The sequence below is a fragment of the Epinephelus fuscoguttatus genome, linkage group LG15 (genome assembly GCF_011397635.1).
Source record: "Epinephelus fuscoguttatus linkage group LG15, E.fuscoguttatus.final_Chr_v1".
In the NCBI taxonomy this organism is placed as follows: Eukaryota; Metazoa; Chordata; class Actinopteri; order Perciformes; family Serranidae; genus Epinephelus; species Epinephelus fuscoguttatus.
This window is the reverse complement of record NC_064766.1, coordinates 24,095,006-24,114,755: the sequence shown is the minus strand read 5'-3', so window position 1 is coordinate 24,114,755 and position 19,750 is coordinate 24,095,006. Positions and strand designations below refer to the sequence as shown.

Below are 19,750 nucleotides of genomic sequence, written 5' to 3'. Positions count from 1 at the left end.
CTCCCAACAGGCCCGCTTTTGTTGCACAGAGGTGGGACAGTCCAGGGTCCATGGAAACACTCCCCCCGCTTTCACGAGAGCAAAACACAGAGAAAGACTATATATGCATGTGTTGATGTATCAACAGAGCAAAGTTTTGATTACCTTCAGGCGTGGACCAGAGGGATACACACACACACACACGCACACACACAGCAGTGAGAGAGACAGATGAGATTTCAAACACTGTCCGTGCAGTGTTTGTTGAAGACCATCTGTTTCTTCCTGTCCTGCTGCTTGGTTTTTCTCTGTACTCCATCTCTGATGATCATTCCTGGTCCAAACACGCTGATCACAGCCAGCAGCGCTTCCTCTGGACAGCTGTTGATCTCCTCTAAGAAAAGAACACAATAGAGGAAAGTGACCAGGCAGGATACAGACTAGAAAATCTGACGGTTCCTAGTAGGAGCCAGTGTTTTTGATGGCAGGTTAATGTCACTGTCCATTTTGCAGCCCTATCTATTACAGTATGCCCTTGAGTAACTCGTGCACTGTCTGTACTCAAGTTTTCTCATAGACCTCACTGACAGAAGAGATTTCGACTCACAGGTGTACTTCATAACATTAACGATGGCTGCATGCTATTTAGTTCGTGGAGTTCTTGCATTGCGCACGCTGGCTTAATTGCATGGCTTACTGTAACCCTTAAAAATAGCAGAGTGAATGTTAATGTTATTAGTTACACCTGTGTTTCCCCTGCTAATCCACAGACTAGGTGAACTATCAAACTGACATAGCAAGAAGCTCATTTTTCTATACTGGTATCTCCTAATGAAACAACCTGCCTCTGCATATTAAACAAAGCTATAGGATTTGTGGTGAGGGTTAATGGTTCACCTTTGAGGAAGGAAATTTGAACCAAGTTTTTGTGTCATGATACACCTTTCAGTCGCTGTGTCTTTGAATACCTAAACAAATTCATTAAAAATCAAATATGATGAGTCAAAATGTCTGTTGGCTTAATAATGAAATAATAATATCAGATGTGCAAGCGTCCTAAATGTTCTAAAAACATGCAAAAGAACATGTCATCTGAAAAAAAACTAACAACAAAAGTAACTGGGGGTTACCAACGAGGCAACTACCCAGAAGCCTCAGACTGTCAGGGGGTCAGAAAGCCTACAGTTATCCTACATAGGAACAAGACACACACACTTTATAGTCGTTTACCCTCTTTTTGTGTCATTGTTTTGCATCTCTTTGTAGTTTAATGCGTCTTTTTGTAGTTCCATTGCATCTCTTTGTGGTCATTTTGAATCTCTTCCTTATCAGTATGTGTTCAGTGACATTTTGCAGGTGAAGGCCAGGGGACCCCCTAACACTCTGGGCCCCAGCAGGCCTGTTTAGTAATCCTTCTAGGGTGATGACTTGGGTCTGCCTCCAACTTCTATCAGCAGTGTGAGCACACAGACAGTATTTTCAGTCTCATATTGTGATGCAGTTCCTTTAATTTCCACTGGGTGTCCACACCTTGCAGGCTCACTACAGGGCATATCTGTGACAACCAGTCACACCTTTTAGAAGAATGCATCAAACCTTGCAAAGGGGTCAGCAACACCTCATGCAGATTAAAGTTTTTGCCCTTTCTTAGTTAGTCCAGTTACTTTGAGAATTTTCCCAAGTTACCCCCAAGCTAGAACTACTTGTTGGACATTTTTAAGCTAAGTTGGGAGCTTCCTGAAAGTATTCAGAGAATATCTGTGAATACGGCCCCTGTAGTAACCCCATTCAAGATACTTACCTGGCTTGTTCGGTCTGTACACGGCTCAGCAGGCAAAACTCGACTTTACTCTTTTTGTCCAGTCTCGCGTTCCGTCGCAGCCACCGTCTCCAGCACAAAGTACGCTCTTCAGAAACTCCAAAGTGATGTTTTCATCGCTGAAATAAGATTTAAATCAGCCGGTAGGTTCTAATATGTTACTCCAGCTGGTGTACTAATGTCTTCTGTGTCTGATAGCGTCTGTGATGTGTGGTCAAAATGTGACTCTGTGCAAATCATTGGTGGGAAATCTGTTTTCCTGTACTGTTACGGGAGCCTGATCCCATTCATTAGACTGTGTCAGTGTATGATGCACAAAAAAAAAAGAAATTCTTGTGTGAAAGTAAATATTCAATATACCTGCGCCGATACTGTTTTAACTTCCATTTATTTCGAAACAGTGTGTTAATTGTTGACTTTGACAGTGTAACCTGGTTAATAATCAACCCCTCTGTCCTCTGCTCCCCCTCCTCTACATTCAGCTCGCCTCATCATGGCAGAGGTTTATTTCATTGGGGTGGACGTGGGCACTGCCAGTGTGAGGGCTGCACTGGTGACCAGAGCTGGTCTGGTGAAGAGCACTGCAGAGGAGCCCATCAGCATCTGGGAGCCCCAGACTGACCACTATGTCCAGTCCTCCACTGAGATCTGGGAGAAATGCTGCACAGTTGTAAAGGTAGGCTGACCTCAGGGCACTGGTTGGTTCCCGAGCTTTGATTACCCCACTCTATCCAATCAGAGAAACTCAACTAACATTGCCCAATCTAGACCCCATCTGTCTTGTTCCAATTGTGTTCATTTGAAATTATTTTAAAGTAGGTGCGAAGTTTAAAAATTGATGTTATAACATTATTTTTACAATACACACAATTGATAAGCTGGTTTAGTCAAGTTTGTATTCCCACTACAGCCACTTGAGAGTGAAAGAAGCTGGACCCTGCAACCATTAATCCGTTACTTATAGATATTTGTTTCAACAGTTTATCCATCACTTTAAGCTAGCTATCTAAAACAGTTTATTCATTAACATTACTTTACGCTAAGCTGGGTTAATTATTTCAACTGTTTGTCCATTAATTTTAGCTGTCTCCACTGTTTATCCACTACTATTAGTTAACTAACTTTATAAAGTGTATTCATTACTTTCAGCTAACATTAACATTTCAACTGTTTATCCATTAGGCTACTTAAAGCTAGCTAACATTAAACGGTTTATCCAGTAATTTACGCTACTTGTTTAACTATTTAAACTGTTTATCCATCGTTTCTAGATAATATTTAACTGTTTATTCATTACTTTCAACCAATATTTAGTGTAACTATTGTTTTTAGCTAATATTTCAACTGTTTACCCATTACTTAGCGCTAACTATGGATATGCAGTTTATTAATTACTTTTAGCTAACGTTATATTTCAACTGTTTACCCATTATTTAAAGCTATCTAACATTACAGAGTTTATTCATTACGTTAGGCTACTTGTTAAACTATTTTAACTGTTTGTCCAGTACTTTTAGCTAACATTAATATTTCAACTGTTTATCCATGGTTTTTAGCTAATATTTAACTGTTTATTCATTACTTTCAACTAATAATTAGGTTATCCATTGCTTTAAGCTTTTCAACTGTTTATCCATTTCTTATAGCGAACTGATATTATACAGTTTATCAATTACTTTTAGCTAATGTTAATATTTTAACTGTTTATTCATTACTTAAAGCTAACTAACATTTTACAGTTATCCATAACTTTACACTAACTTACCTGTCTAAATGTGTGTGTGTTACTTCAAGCTACGTTAGCTATTTTGAGTGTTTATTTTTTACTTTTAGCTAACTTTAATATTACTATTTAACTATTTATCCTTTACTTTTAGCTAACTATTTTAATTGTTTATCCATTACTTTTAGCAAACATTAACATTACTATTTCAACTGTTTATCCATTACTTTTTTTGCAAACGTTAACATTACTATTTTAACTGTTCATCCAGTACTTTTAGTTAACTATTTAAACTGTTGATCTATTACTTTTAGCTAATGCTAATATTTCAACTGTTTATTACTTTTAGCTAATGTTAACAACACTGTATAACTGTTTATCAAATACGTTTAGCTAACATGAATATTTCACATTATTTATTATTTTTAGCTAACATAAACATTACTATTTTTTACTGTTTTTCATTACTTTTAGCTAACACTAATATTTCAACTCACTTATTACTTTTAAATAGTGTTAACACTTCTGTTTTAACTGTTTAGCCATTGCTTTCAGCTAATATTTCAATTAGGCAGTCTATCCATTACTTTAGCTCACGTTAATGTACTGAACAGTCAGCATATTTGGTTGCTTTCTGGTTTTTGTGACAATACATTTCAGTATCACACCAATTTGTAATTATGATTTTTTGTTTTTTTGTTGTTTTTTTAAGTTTAGTTTACTTTATTTGAGAAATTAAAATACAGAAGTGATATGTAATTGTACAAGAAACTGTCAGGGATAACAGGAAAAAGTCCAGGATTTATTTCTATTATGGTCAATGTAGTAATAATGTGGATTTATTTTTATTTTTTTCATTCATTCAATCATTCATTATATTTTCAATCTATTTGAGCTGCCTCACAATTTTTCTGCATAGTCCCTGGCAACTGTAAAGGTAGTGTCCTAATTTCACCTGGTTGGGAATAACTGATTTAAAGGACAAGATACATCTATGTCAGGGTTATTTAAACAAATAAATTAATTCCAGTTACTGTTAATTTGTCATTGTAACACACACCATATGTTGAACTGTGCAGTGCCTCTAATGTATTTATGCTATACATACCCTCTTACAATTTCTCTATAGATATTACTTATGTGTAAAAGCATTGACCTAATGTCTTAGACCATATTTATATCTATTCCAGAGAGTTACCCAAAGTGTAGAGAGGAGTCAGGTTCGCGGGATCGGCTTTGATGCCACTTGCTCACTAGTGGTTTTGGACCAGAGCTTCCAGCCTGTGTCAGTCTGTCAGGATGGTAAGTGAAGCATTTCTGTCCTGAACTTTGAACTTCATACATCTCTAATATTGTTTGCTTCAGGAAAACTTTGCAAAGCACCTTTTAAGTACACCTTGTACACATTATGGGTTATCAAGATGAGATGTGGATTGAAAATTTTCAGGTCGTAAAAAGTGCAACTTGATACGAAACCTTTCACTTGTTGAGATTTGCGGAGACAAGTTGATGCAGTCTAATGTAATGGGATACTTTATTGATCCCTGACGGTAAAACCTCCTCGGCGAGGTCAGAGATCAGGGTCACCTAGAAAACAAAACTCCTGGAGTCGGTAGGGATTCTTTTGTTTGTTTTGCTTTTTCATTTTCAAGATGGACTGAGGTCAGGACCCAGATACTCAGGTTAAATGACTGTTGCCTAGACACTACACATATATCGCAGTCAGACCTTTGTTAATCATCTCCTAATAGACTAATTTAATCTTAGAAACACGTGGGATATTAAGTCAACACAATATTAATTATTTGGTATATTCCATTTTGCTTTTACTAAAACCTTCTATACCCCCTTCCTCTCCTGGTTTTCCCAGGTGATAGACACAGGAACATAGTGATGTGGATGGACCATCGCGCTGAGGAGCAGGCCGCTCGTATAACCAACACCGGCCACAGGGTCCTGAGCAGAGTGGGAGGGGTCATGTCACCAGAGATGCAACCCCCTAAGCTGCTCTGGCTCAAAGAGGTGAGAGGTGAGCAAGGTCAGCATAGGACCACTGACCTCTAGATGTTTTATTGTCGCTGTGTGTATTGGCTGGTCAGCATGTGTGTGGTGTTGTTTCAGTTTCTCTGCCTTTTTCTTGGAAGGTATCTGATAGATGGAAACCTCTTGAAAGTGATTTGTTGTCAAAGGGATAATACAGATTTTTTGGTTGGGTTGCATGAGGTGCTTATCCATAGTCAGTGTATTACCTACAGTAGATGGCGGTCAGGAAACCCCTAGTGTGGAGAGGTGATGTACTGCTGTGGATTGGGGAAGCAGCAAAATGTATTTTAGCCACCTAAAGAAAAATAATATCAGTTAAGTTGTATGCTGTATTTTGGATATTTTCACCATTTTACTTTGCTGTCAGACACCCCTTTCCAATGGGGAACTCATTTTACCTGGCAGAACACAGGAATTGCTGGTCTACCGCTGCCTCGATCAGTTAGTTAGTTTGTGTTATTGTGCAACTTTGGTGTTTCAAAGGGTTAGTTCGGATTCCTCAAAGTCACACAATAGCACAAATAAAGTAACCGATGGAGGCAGCAGCTCCTGTGTTCAGCAAGCTAAAATTACTGTTTTTGTCAATGTCTGGTGACTTTGACCATCTGGTGACTTGACGAGAGCATTGATGGATATAACAGCTTCAGCTTCTATTGGAACAGGCTGTTTGACGCAAAGGTAAAGCAGTGAAAATATTCTAAATGTCATGTACACTTATTCTGATATTTTTAAGGTGGCTAAAATACATTTTGCTGCTGCCCCTGTCCACAGCAATACATTGCATAGATTAGCTTTTGTACTCCAGTCTGCTTCTCCAAACTTGGGGCATACTGACAGCCATCGACTGTAGGTAATGCACTGACTCTGGGTAAGTACCTCATACTGAACTACTCATTTAAGGTCTGTTGTAATTACTCACTAATCAGGGATTCATTACCATACATGTCTCTTGTCTTTTAATCAGAATCTAAAAGAAAGCTGCTGGGACAAAGCTGCACACTTTTTCGACCTTCCAGACTTCCTGTCTTGGAAGGCAACGGGCTCTTTGACACGGTGAGTTTTGTTCGATGATTGTCACGTTGACTTTATGATCATTTAAACCTTCATCTGTTAACTATTCACATGTCTATTATGGGTTTAATACATTTTGTGAGTTTCAGATTAACATTAAAATGGTTCACCTTTTTCAGTGACCTACAACTTGTTATAAGTGGCTACACTATTATAATAAGGTGTGAGCTGATGGGCTGCTGTGCTGCCCTGTTGAAACTTTATCCTTGTATCAAATATCTGTTTAAGAAAAAGAACTGGGTTGTCCTCTAAAGCAGGGGAATTCCAATAGATGTGTCTTTTATTTTGGACGAACTGTCTTTTGATCCTGTGGCCTTCACATGTGATCCCATGTTGCACTTAAATGAGTATATTATAAGACATGTTACACGACTATTCTGCAATATTTCACAGGTCTTTATGCACTCTGGTGTGTAAATGGACGTATTGCCCCCCAGAGGGATGGGATGCTGGTTTCTGGACTAGCATTGGACTGGAAGATCTTCTGGAAAACAAGTTTTCAAAAATAGGTAAAAGACATTAACGAACAAAATTTCACTGTAACACTTATAAGAAGATCAGAAAATACTGATAAGGAATTTCATGGTTCATTGTCTGATCTTTTCAAGCACAAATTTGACTCAAGAGTAAGCTGTGTTGTTTTCTGTCATCCAGGCAGTGCAACATGTTCTCCAGGGAGCCCGCTAGGAGACGGCCTTACTCAGGAGGCAGCAGCAGATCTGGGTTTGGAGCCAGGAACTGCAGTTGGTGCTTCTCTTGTTGATGCTCATGCAGGAGGTCTTGGTATGACACCCTAAACCATTATTTTTTCCAAATATATCTAATTTTCTAAGGTGTATTAGGTAATTCTGCACGTTCCATGTAGCTTTAAAGTTAATCGTTTTTATAATATGAACTCCTAAACTGTAAAAATTGAGATATCCTGCCACACCTTGAGACTTCAAAAGACACCAAAGAAAGGAGGAAGGCAGAAGATTACATGCTTATGTCAAAAGTTGACATTCTGGTTCAGGGCGGGTATGGATTGTTCATACACCACAGAGCAAAAAATAAACTCAAAACTTCACAATTAGGTAAATTATTATATTTTTCTGTGCACAAGCATGAAGTGTAGCATAACTGTGGTGATGGAGAAGGTCAGAGGCTGATTAGGCAAAAGCTTATCCAAATCTGGAGAATCATGTTCATGGAATTACAGCCAATAGTTTTCAGTATCTTGTGCACAGAGTTGAAAGTTTTCACCTGAGGGAAGCCTTTCAAGTGTTCCAAAAGCAAAAAGTTCATTGTCTGGGGTAAATGCAGCCCAGTTGCCGTAACAAATGTTGTTCATTTCTGCAAACCGTGAATATGTTACATTTGCATGATTCATACATATCAGATCAGCATTTCTAAAGTGACGTAGTATATGAGCTAACTTTGTCATTGGGCGGTGGAGAGGATGGTGGATGTCATCTAGGTGAGATGCCTGCCAAGCTGCTGACCACTGTTTCAGATACCCAACAAAAACAGGTGTGTTCTAGTGAGTCATGTTGTGTGTCCAGTGGCTTTTTAGCCCCCAAACATGGGTGTCTTTCTGCAACCTGTGGCCTTTTTTCCAGCAGCTTTATAGGCACCAAATGCTGGTGTTTTTTGTTTTTGTTTTATTAAAACTCATTTTTTTATTTCAGCATCAGCATTATGTACAATCAATACAGTTTTTACATAACTCACAAAGTATATAGTGCTTTGATAAGCGTACAAAGTTTTCAGCTGCCATAGCATCTATCCAGGTTTGAGATGAGTAATAAAGAGAAGAAAAAAAAGAAGGGAAAAGCAAGAGAAGAGAGGAATAAGACGGGGCTGTGGATTTTAGAGCTCTCTTACTGCATTAACACACTCATTACAGGGTTCAACCTCTTTATAAATTTTGGTCTTTGCAACCTCAATGCATATGTAATTTGTTCCATCTCATACTGTTCCCATATTTTTTTTTAATCCAGATGTTGTACATTGGAGGTTCAGGATTCAACCATCTAACTGTAAATGCTGGTGTTTTTAAGCAACCCATCGATGTTTTTCTGTGTGGGGATAGCACCACTAAAAGCCATTGTTCCTTACAGAGACATTGCTGCTTTTCTTGCGAGGATTGTGCCCCCAAAAACGGGTTTTTCAAGCCAAAACCAAGTGGTTTTTGTGCCTTAACCTTACCACGGGTTAATCACAGTATAAAGTTTCAGCGTACGTCCACTACGTAATAACGTGCAAGTGCAAAGTCTTCATAGTTTGCAGAAACGTACAATGCTTATGCTAATCTATAAGGCGATTGGGTGGGTAAATAATGGCGTTCAGTAAATGTCAAAGCAAACTGTCCAGTAGATTTGTAGATTTATTTTACTTAAATATACATTTTGGCATCATGGTGGAGCTACATTAAAGGCCCAGGGTACACCAAAAATAATCAAGAATCATTCTCTGGGGAACATGAATAGGCTCTAGTTTATTTAATTTATTTATTTATTTATTAACAGGGACAGCATGCATTAATCAACATTTTAACAAATGTAAATGCACCTGAATTAGCTGAAAGTCTAGTTTTCATCTGCAGTCCCTTCACCAGCTGTAAAAAGGCATCCTAGAAAAATTAAAAACAATAAAATACAGCGTGTAAATGGGTCATAACATTTTGCATTATAGCAAAAAACACATCACATATAATACAGTTATAGACAAAATCCACTATCACATGTTAAAGTTAAATATTACATGTATCAGTGTTCACGTCCTTGGGTGTCAACAAGCCATTTCTTGGCATAAAACATAAATGAGTGATGTTAGGTATCTGACAGACTGCCAGCCCAAAAACTCTACCAGCTTTAATATTTTTGGCAAAAAATAAACAAGATGTAACAAACAAACATGATTGAAAAGTGACTAAATGCTGCTGCTGTATACTGTATGTGTGAGCACCTTACTAGCTTTAGAGCAGCAGCAGACCGTTCCCCTGGTTCAGAAATAAAAACCATCTGGTTTTGTTCTGGGAGATAAACTGCTCATGAACTCTGACCTTTGACCTCTGGCTGCGACCTCTGCCTATCACACATTGTTGCATCAGTCAGAGGCTAAAACACGCTGCACTTTTAGTTGTCGTGCGTGTCACAGTGAGGCACACCCCCTGACCTGTGCGCACGGATGAACCTTCCACCTTAAACTCAAACCAGCTTGACAAACATTATTCCAGCAGTTAGTGTCACCGCTGAATTCTGTGTGAAGGTCAGAGAAGCACTTCAAAAGGATTTTAAGCTTTTCATCTGCAAGTCATGATGTGATTTGTCGCTGACGGGGCTCAAACAGGAGTTTTGTGAACATTGTATCAGACAACACCTAAAAATATTCATGTGCTTTTTCCAATATAAATTCTGATGTTAATAAAATCTGATTAAAATGTGTAATTTGTGCTTTTCAGGTGTGATAGGTGCAGACGTAAAAGGCTTTAACTTGCCCTGTGAGGACCAGCCCATCACCTCACGCATGGCCATGATCTGTGGGACGTCAACCTGTCACATGGCGGTGAGCGGTTTACAGCGACATTTCACCTGCTGTGTGACTTAAACATGCATCATATTTGTAGGGAATTTTTATTGTATGAGGATTTACAGGTCGACTCCGTCTGCATTTTTTGTGGCAAACGGAAACGCCACCTCAGCCATTAGCAAAAAGCAGTAAGTGCTGATATAATAATAACTGAAATGACCACGCAAAAAAAAAAAATCAATATCCATTTAAGTATACGCTATATGTAGAATATTTTCACCACTTTACCTTGCTGTCAGACAACACTGTCCGGCAGGGAACTGAAGCTGCTTTAACGCGATCTCTTTAAAGCCACCAGACTTCCCTCTGTAGTTAATTTTGAAGATCAGTAACACACACTTGACCCTTCCTTAGTCTCGTCCCATTTTGTTCTGTGCTCCAGTAACTCTTACGCAAGCTTGGAACCTGGCAGAACCTCAACTTTACTGACACAATATGCTGTATATAGTCACATCTTAAGTTAGTTCAGTCAGAGAAAACTTTTTAACGGTATTATATTTGGCGGTATGGCTGTTTTCTGGGGCCTCTCTCCCCTTTCTCAGGCCTACGCAGAAAGCCTAAGGCAGAGAGAGCACACCTCTCTGCCCTTCCATACGTATATAAGGGAAGCCTAAGGCAGAGAGAGCACACCTCTCTGCCCTTCCATGCGTATATGAGGAAAGCCTGAGGCAGAAAGAGCATACCTCTCTGCCCTTCCATGCGTATATGAGGAAAGCCTAAGGCAGAGAGAGCACACCTCTCTGCCCTTCCATGCGTATATGAGGAAAGCCTGAGGCAGAAAGAGCACACCTCTCTGCCCTTCCATGCGTATATGAGGAAAGCCTAAGGCAGAGAGAGCACACCTCTCTGCCCTTCCATACGTATATAAGGAAAGCCTGAGGCAGAGAGAGCACACCTCTCTGCCCTTCCACGCACTTACGTGGAAAGCCTGAGGCAGGGAGAGCACACCTCCCTGCCCTTCCATGTGCCTACATAGAAAGCCTGAGGCAGGGAGAGCAGCAGCAAAGACCCCCCAGGAACAGAACAGAGCAGCATCAATGACAAACAGAAATGACATTGATAAGTCAGACACAGCATGAAAAGGAGGAGCTGGGGTGGAGGTGGGTTGCAAAGCGGCTTGCAGAGGAAGCAGCAACAGTAGGCAGGCCAGAGCAGTTTAAATAGGGCGCCCTGAACGAGATTTGCCAACTGGTTGCATAGAAAGGAATCATGTGATCTATCAGCTGACTCCCTTCCATCAATCAGCTGCTCCATCAGTTGATTGGCTGTTTGAGATCAGCTGATGTAGCTGGGATGAGAGCTGAGCTTGATATCGTGTCCTGCCTGAACTAACGCCAGGCTCAATTTCATGCAGGCAAAGCGTTAGCTAACTAGCTAGCTAACATATAAATACATTAAGAGGAGTTAGTTTAATGTCAGTATTATCAGTATTATCAGTATCATCATCCAGGTTTGCTTCCTCCTCATTTCTGTTGCAACATTAAAGAGGTTTGCTCAAGAACAGATAGGATCATTGCTGACATAATTTTAAGATGACGTGAATTTTTGTTATCCAGTTCAAGGCTAACATTCCTTCCTAACTAAAATATTTGATTTCTCATTCATGTGCATCAGATCAGCGAGCAGCCTCTGTTTGTGCCCGGAGTGTGGGGGCCCTGCCTGTCCGCCATGGTGCCCGGCCTGTGGCTCAACGAGGGAGGACAGAGTGCGACAGGACGGCTGGTCAGTTCACTGTCGAGCTTTATGCAGGATTTTACTGAGCTGCTTTTTGCTGAGCAGCAACAGAAAACTTTGGAGACAAAATGTAAACAGTCCATGTGTAAATGGACCCAAATGACACCCAGATGTGAACAACTCATCCAGCCATATAAACAACGTTTGAAAGCAGTGTGGTTATCTCACAACATCACTTAAAACTCCAGTAACTTCACGTGGGAATTTGTAAATATTTTGTGGACTTAATGTTTAACCAGTCATCAAAAATAACTGATAAACAATAATAATCAGCAGTTGCATCTTCACAAGCCTTTTTGTCATCAGATGTGTTAAACTGTGTTGCTCTCTACTCCCTCAGATCGACCACATGGTGAAAGGCCACGCCGCCTACACCCAGCTCCAGGAAGAGGCACGTCAGAGGTCAGCTGATGTTTCTAGTGCTGCTGCACCTCTCAAAAAATGTTCAGGCACAGCTGTCATCCCTGTTCAGCTGTTTAGTAAGCTTTGGAAAATTAAGAAGCTTAGTAAGATTGAGTTTTCGATGCAACTCAATGATTCTGTGGAAGCTTCAAGTGAAGGAATTTATTATTTAATTGTCCATGTTTGCCCACAGACATGGCCGACTGGAACGACTGAGACGAGCCACTGTTAATGTTATTAGTGACACCTTTGCTTTTCCTTTCTGTGAAAAAATCCTGCAGCATTAATGCAACTTTAATGTTATTTAATTAGACTGGGTTCTTCATTTGTTATTTGTCCCAGATGTCCTGTTACGGGCGAGAACATCTACAGCTACCTGAACAGCCACTTGAGTTCAATGGCTAACTTCCGCTCTGCTGTTGACCTGCTTGGCTCCAGTCTTCATGTTTGGCCGGACTTCCATGGGAACAGGTCGCCCCTAGCAGACCCCTCTTTGAAGGGCATGGTGAGGGAACATGAGTCAAGGCTTCACGTGACACATGACACAACAGATTATTGATCAAATCATGGGTTTATAAGAGTACTTACTGAACTACAGAGGTGGAAAGTTCATTGCAGACCATCTTATAACTTTTTAAATATGTTTAAGTGGTCCAATTTAGTTATGTCTAATAATTTTGGTATATAAATCTATATTTCCAACACACCAAAACAATCTAGACTGACACATAGCACTACAAGTGAGAGGAAACGTATGTATTTTTGATTTTTGGGTGAACTGTCCCTTTCATAAAGTACATGTGTCAGGTAAATTGAGTACACAGACATGGCAGTAGCATTGTTTGCTCTCATTAGGTCATCCTGTGTGCAACTAGCACCATAAACCACTTCCTGTGGCATGGATCCAAAAGGTGCATGTGTAAACAACAAACACATGATCTTTTGACCATGTGTGTAGAGTTTTTTCAAATGTATTTTTGGCACTTTGAGCACCACAAGCCGAGTGACATCTAGTCCCATTATACTGGAGAGAAGGCAGACATCTCTACAGCCGATATCTCCAACACTCTGCGAAAGGAAGTGTGCATCTACTGCTAGCTCACCTAGCACCACTGAGCTAGCTAACATTACAACTCAGCTGAGGAGGATGCCATCAGTGTTCGCATCTCATGTTGTTGCAAGCATGAGGCTTTTGTACATTAGTAGATGCACACTTCTGTTTACTCCTTCCTCCACTTGCTAAGATAAGATAAGCTAAGCTAAGCTAATCACCCACTGGCTCCAGCTTCAGAAATAAATAACTGTATTTTCCAAAATGTTGATGATGCTGCTAACTTCACAAAGCACCACAAAGTGCGTCACAGCAGAGCCACTGCCATGATTTCTGTGTTCAGTAAGCTGATTATTATTTCCGAGCTGTATCTGTAGATCCAGGGTGCAGAGAACTGTTGAATATTGTTTTGACTGAATCACTGGATACCAGACCCTCAATTACAGCTGTGCTTTCACCAAACCTCTCATTCATGAATGCACCCCTCTGGTGACTCTTCTTATTCAACACTGAGCCATTTTTGCATGAATGACTCGTTACTGTTTTGCAGGTGATCGGACTGCCACTCTCCCAAACCCTGGACGACTTGGCCCTGCTTTATTTGGCCACTATACAAGCCCTCGCTGTGAGTCTGCTGTGTTTGATTTGTTACTCGGCAACCCACAACATTAAAGTGCGAAGATACTTGTAACCTCACCTCCCTTTTATTTTTATATGTGGTTTCAGCTTGGTACGCTTCATATTCTGGAGGCCATGAAAGAAGCAGGACATGACATCAGAACCCTCTTCCTGTGTGGCGGGTTGAGCAAAAACGCCCTGTTTGTCCAGATCCACGCCAACGCTACAGGTATGATAACAGTTCTAATACTGTGAATGACAGTTTAGCTAAGTAGACATTTTGCCCCAAAATATAAATTAATGGTAACCCAAAAACTTTACGTTCAGTTTTCACTGTTGTCCTCCTCAGGTTTGCCTGTGGTGCTGCCTGACCAGACGGAGGCTGTGTTAATAGGAGCAGCAGTCCTGGGTGCATGTGCATCACAGGACTACAGCACCATACAGGTGAAGTCACACACAGACACATACTGTATATAAACTAAGGTCATAAAATTGACAGAGGCTGAGGCAGAAAAGGCGTTTGACATTTAATTTTGGGGATTTTTTCATTCTGTTTCTATACATTAACCAGTATCTTCATGCTGTATATTGAGAGAGGAGGCACTGTGTGTTGTTGTGTACCTCTGAGTGAGCAGCTTTGTGTGTGTCGCATTAAATAACTTGGTTCCAAAAAGCATTAAGATGTTTGTATATATACAAAAACACTGGATTCTACATTTCCTAACTGGTTAATATTTTATCAGACTGCCCCTGCCGTCTAAATACCCACTTTTTGCAAACCACACACCTCCAGTTTGTAGTGCAGGCTTACTGTTAAAATATTTAAATCTCAAGCCAAACCTGAAATAACATTTTTTCTCCAGAGCCACAGAAGACATTAAACAAATGTTTCCACAGTCTGAGTAGTGCTCCCATGGAGCGTAAACTGAACTTAATGGGTGATGTGCGCCTTTAAAAAGTGTTTATTTTTCAATATATTTAGCAGTTTGCATCCAATTTTTTTTATTTTGTAGTCTAATAACATTGACCTCAAGCCATGTGCATGCAGCAAAGATCTCATCATCACTGACTCGATGCCTCCATCTGCTGGGTGGAAGCAAAACACAAAGTGCACAGCTCTGCTTGCTTCAGCTACAGACAAAATTTGTGCTCAATGTGTTGAAGATATAAAGTGATTATTAAATATTTTTTGCTTGGTAAATCTATCATCCCTCTGTGTCTCAGTCCCAGAGCTCGGAGCACAGGAGAACGGCAAGCCTTTAAGCCAGTTATACTAAAAATAAGACGTTATTGTTTGGACTAGGCTGCACCTGTCAGCCCATTTTCAGCCATAACTACTGCAGGCAGTTGTTGTGTCTGATCCCCTGAGCTGCACACAGTCAACTGGCTGGATTTGGTCGGTTCAGACAGCAGAGAGGCCCTACACTGCATTAGTCATAAACTCGGCCACACCAAAACCACTGCAGTTGGCTGGTGTTATTACTATAACTGGGTCACGGTTGGCCTCAGACTGAATGTGTGTAGCATGATTTATTGAGTGATGTTTCTCTTTGCCATCTGTGTTTTAGGAGGCGATGGAGAGAATGGCGAAAGTGGGGAAAGTTGTTCGGCCTGATCGTGAACTCCAGAGGTGAGAAGGATTTAGGTGAAATTCATGGGTGCTGTAATGGTCTGTGGGATAGTAACATAAATGGATCCAGTACATATGATACTCAATTCAATAAAAATGTAACATATCTGCAATTATTTTAAAGAAAAAAATTTGGCTTCTTCAACAACTTGCCTTTCCGCAGAAACCATTTCCATGTCTCAGTTTAATACTGATGCCCCTGTATGACCTACATAAGAAAACAAGACCATCAGTAAGAAGATTATTTCAATATAGTTATACTTATGTCTGTTCCTGAGTCACATTCCCTTTGACATCTACATTTACATTTTCCCACGCAAAGTTTAGCAGTGCGACTTACATTAGCCAATCGAACGGAAGCAGGAGGAGATTTGTCTTTTAGAGAATTTTATTTGTGACGTTATATTTTGTGTTTTTGGCCGATACTGGGGCAGGATCAGCAAGGAGAAAAGAAATGAAAGATAGATAAATATAAATACATATATAAAACCATCAACATAAACCACCGCACACTGAACTGAATTACGTGTGCGGTGGTTTATGTTGATGGTAAAAATTGCTTCTTTCTGTCACTCGTTTCCAAACCAAATGCACGTGCTTGCCAGTGTAAGATCTTTGCGACATGTGGTGACAAGTGGTGATACTCATCGAAACACCCTTTTCCTATTCCTGCTGCCTCTAATGGCATTTACCAGAACAGTGGATCCCAATTGGTGGGTCGTGGTCCAAAAGTAGGTCGCAGGTCCACTCTGAATAGACCACAGTTTACTCACGAATGTGTCAAATGTGTCATGTGTCAAATGTGTTTGTAAAAAACACACTTAATTTTAAAGAACAGTGAATTTCCAGCACAGAGCTTTCATTTTGAAGTGCTGTTTCCTGCTGTAGAGTGAGTGAATAACGGACAGCTACTTGACAGAGACAGCAAACTAGCTCGACAACATGGCCAAACGCAAGTATGACGCTGAATAATTAAGCTGTGTTGACCTTGAACTAATGACTAAGAGGAAATCTGGACCCCATGGCTGGACCAGTTGGGATCCATTGTGCTAGAATCTACCATCGCTTACTCAAAACAACCAATCAGAGCCCAGGAATCTCTAACGCAGCAGTCTGTTTCTCTCTGCTTGTGAACTGTGGTCAAACTGTCAGACTCTACAGTGCTGGTCAAATATCAATGAAGATTCTGTTAGTGCTTTGCTTATTTCTCACCTCAGATGTTTTCATAGTCATATTTTGGTGTACTGTTTAGCTGTAAAATAAGAAAAAAAGTGCTCCAGCTGGTGGGTGGTGTTTTGTTTTGGCTTCACTGTTTCCAACATGGCAGCCAGGTCACAATCTTTCTCATTTTACAGCTAAACAGTACACTAAAATATGTTTCTTAGTACATCTGAGGGGAGAAATAGGCAAAGCAGTATGAGAATCTTTATTCATGTTTGATCAATGCTGCCTTGTTTGACAGTTTGGCTTAAGTTCACAAGCAGTGACTGACATGATGACAGCTGTGTTAGAGACTACTCGGCTCTGATTGGTTGTTTCACATGCGTTAAGTCCAGTAGAGGAACATGATTTTTGTCTCATTTAGTGCTGTGTGGATATAGTGACAGTTTCAGCAAAGATGACATGCGTATATGTACGCAATTTGAAAATATATATTTTAAGCTTTTATTTTTATTTCTTATGTGAAGAAAATTGTATTGCTTTTTAAATATGTAATGGTGCAAAACAACCCATATAGATATATAGATTGATTGAGTTAGGAGTAACCAAAATGTATAATACTGACCTTGCAGCACAGTCAGGGTCACTATGTTATGAAGTCTTCATGTTTTATTACAGTGAAAACTGAAACGTACAGTTCTGTGTGTCACATGTGTGTAATCATTTTCTGCATTTCATACTTTCCTCAGCTTTTATGAGAGAAAGTACAAAGTGTTCCTGCGACTGTTCGCCCACCAGAGGGAGTACCAGGCCATCATGAACCAGAGATGATGACACTGCTGCTGGGAGGCAGCCGAGCTGGAAGTGACTCTCTAGTGACGTAATAGTGATGACAAATCCGACACGCTGGAAACGTGAACAGAAGTCTTAACCTTGCTGCTTCTCCTGATATTTTTAAAGGTCCAGTTTTTATTTTCTTAATAACCTGGAGGACAGCAGCTTTCTGAGGTTTAATATCTGTGGTTTAGTAGCACATGCAGGGGTTCAGACCACAGTAGATAAGACCTCTATGGAGACTTCATGCAGCTGTCTGCCCTTTAGATGCTGCAGTTTCGCCCAAACTGTCAAGGAGGATGCAACAGATTTTACAGTCGTTGACTTGCCAGCGGCCCCTGAGCTCCATCCAAAGTCAAATATCATCAAGTCTACTGTCACCATCAAATGTATTTTAATAAATAATTAAAATGATAGAACTGTGCCCATGCCTTTCACTGTCACTCCAACCCAGTGTGTTTTAATATATAATTTAGTGTGCTTCATCTCATTCATTTTTAAGCACCCTGTCCTTTGTTCTGTCTCCGCCGTATTCTCATTCCTCCACTTCCTGTTTGTAACACCTTCACTGTCCTTACTGTCTCCCGTCTGCTGGTCACAGAGAGGAGCCTGTCGCCAGCATTTCCCAGGATCAGAGTTGATAAGCTCTTCACTGATGCCGTCGACACAGTGAGGGGGGAACGCCAAATCCTGCACAGCTGAGTTAACAGCCGCCTTCAAACAGAACCACCATATGATAGAAAAGAAAGAGGGGGCCGAAGCTTTACAAACTCATGCAGGTGCTTCTGAACAGTAGTGTCCAGAAGTTACGACAGAGTGATTTCAGTGTTTGATAGTCATTCTTTAGGCTTAAAATTTACCTTAAGGCTTTTGTTGTCCCACACAGGTGACATATGTACATAAACCATTAGAGTATAGATACAGTATATCCATAAGATGTTAAGTGAAATACGTAGTCCATCCTGCCAAGAACAATTCAAGTGATAGTAATCAGTTACGTAAAAGTAGACAATTAGACATGTACTGAACACTTTGTAACTCACTGTGTTTAGAGGTACATTTCTCCCTGAATTCAAACACATACATTCCTCATAAGGTTCTTTATACTCCCTTTGTGTACAAAAACAGATCAGTTCATTTCAACCACTGTAACAGTCAATGCCTACAAACCTTGTGTCCAGATTGCACAAGAGGGCAGAGTCAAATTTCTGACAACAGCTAACATGGCGACGGCGGTGGAGGTCATAATATTGTACCTTTTATCTTCCTACCTGTAGTGCTACTTATGAAGCTCAATTGTTTTGGCGTGAGTTGCAGAGTGTTGGAGATATCGGCTGTAGAGATGTCTGCCTGCTCTCCAACCTACTGGAACTAGATAGCACTTGCCTTGTGGTGCTCAACGCGCCCGGTTACTCAAGATAATCCAAACCTTTTTTGTAAGCAGTTTCATGTAGGGACTGTTTTCTTTCTACTGAACTTAACTCATTAACGGTATCACCCCGCAGAAGGAAACGTGCATCTACTCATGGACGAGAGACTAGTGCTGTAATGTTAGCTGCTCGGTGGTGCTAGGTGAGCTAGCAGATGCACACTCAGGTGTAGTTTGATAGAAAGAAAATAGTTCCTATTTTTCTTCTTATCTGTAGTTATATTTATCAGTGTAAATAGTTTTGGTGCAAGTTGCTGAGTGTTGGGAGATATCGGAGACGTCTGCCTTCTCTCCAATATAATGGAACTAGATGGCACTCAGCTTGTGGCGCTCAAAGCGCCAAACAATACATTTGAAAAACTCAACATCAATGTCTCTTTCCAGAAATCATGACCTGGTTACTCAAGATAATCCACAGACCTTGTTGTGAGCAGTTTCATGGAGGAACTATTTTCTTTCTACCAAACTACACCCGCCAACTGTATCACTGCACAGAAGGAAGTGTGTATCCTCCGCTAGCACCTAGCACCACTGAGCTAGCTAACGTTACAGCTCAGCTGAGGGGGACGCCGTACATTTTTACATCTTGTGCTGTCACGAGCACGAGCCTCTCATCCATGAGTTGATAAGTGCTTTCTTCTGCGCAGTGATACAGTTGGCGGGTGTAGTTTGGTAGACAGAAAACA

At 40.4% G+C, this 19,750-nt stretch overlaps 1 protein-coding gene across 2 annotated transcripts; it reads left to right on the top strand.

Moving 5' to 3' along the window:
- The first annotated feature begins 1,805 nt into the window (after window positions 1-1,805).
- fggy (FGGY carbohydrate kinase domain containing) lies at window positions 1,806-19,347 on the top strand. 2 transcript variants are annotated; one of them, XM_049598605.1, is made up of 16 exons: window positions 1,806-1,941; window positions 2,281-2,474; window positions 4,712-4,823; window positions 5,392-5,543; window positions 6,529-6,617; window positions 7,029-7,144; window positions 7,290-7,418; window positions 10,078-10,181; window positions 11,820-11,927; window positions 12,280-12,341; window positions 12,684-12,846; window positions 13,943-14,017; window positions 14,119-14,239; window positions 14,360-14,454; window positions 15,579-15,640; window positions 17,551-19,347. In XM_049598605.1, the coding sequence occupies exons 2-16, from the start codon at window positions 2,292-2,294 to the stop codon at window positions 17,630-17,632; spliced, it is 1,653 nt and encodes a 550-aa protein (XP_049454562.1). In that variant the 5' UTR covers window positions 1,806-1,941; window positions 2,281-2,291; the 3' UTR covers window positions 17,633-19,347. The 2 variants fall into 2 exon arrangements, with proteins under 2 accessions (XP_049454562.1, XP_049454563.1); XM_049598606.1 differs by lacking the exons at window positions 1,806-1,941; window positions 4,712-4,823 and having other exon boundaries at window positions 2,316-2,474.
- Window positions 19,348-19,750: the final 403 nt, after the last annotated feature.

Coding starts and splice junctions, on each gene's coding strand:
- fggy (XM_049598605.1), top strand. CDS start 2,292: ATGGCAGAGGTTTATTTCATTGGGGTGGACGTGGGCACTGCCAGTGTG. Junction 4,824..5,391: donor TGTGTCAGTCTGTCAGGATG/GTAAGTGAAGCA, acceptor TGGTTTTCCCAG/GTGATAGACACAGGAACATA. Junction 14,240..14,359: donor GATCCACGCCAACGCTACAG/GTATGATAACAG, acceptor TGTCCTCCTCAG/GTTTGCCTGTGGTGCTGCCT.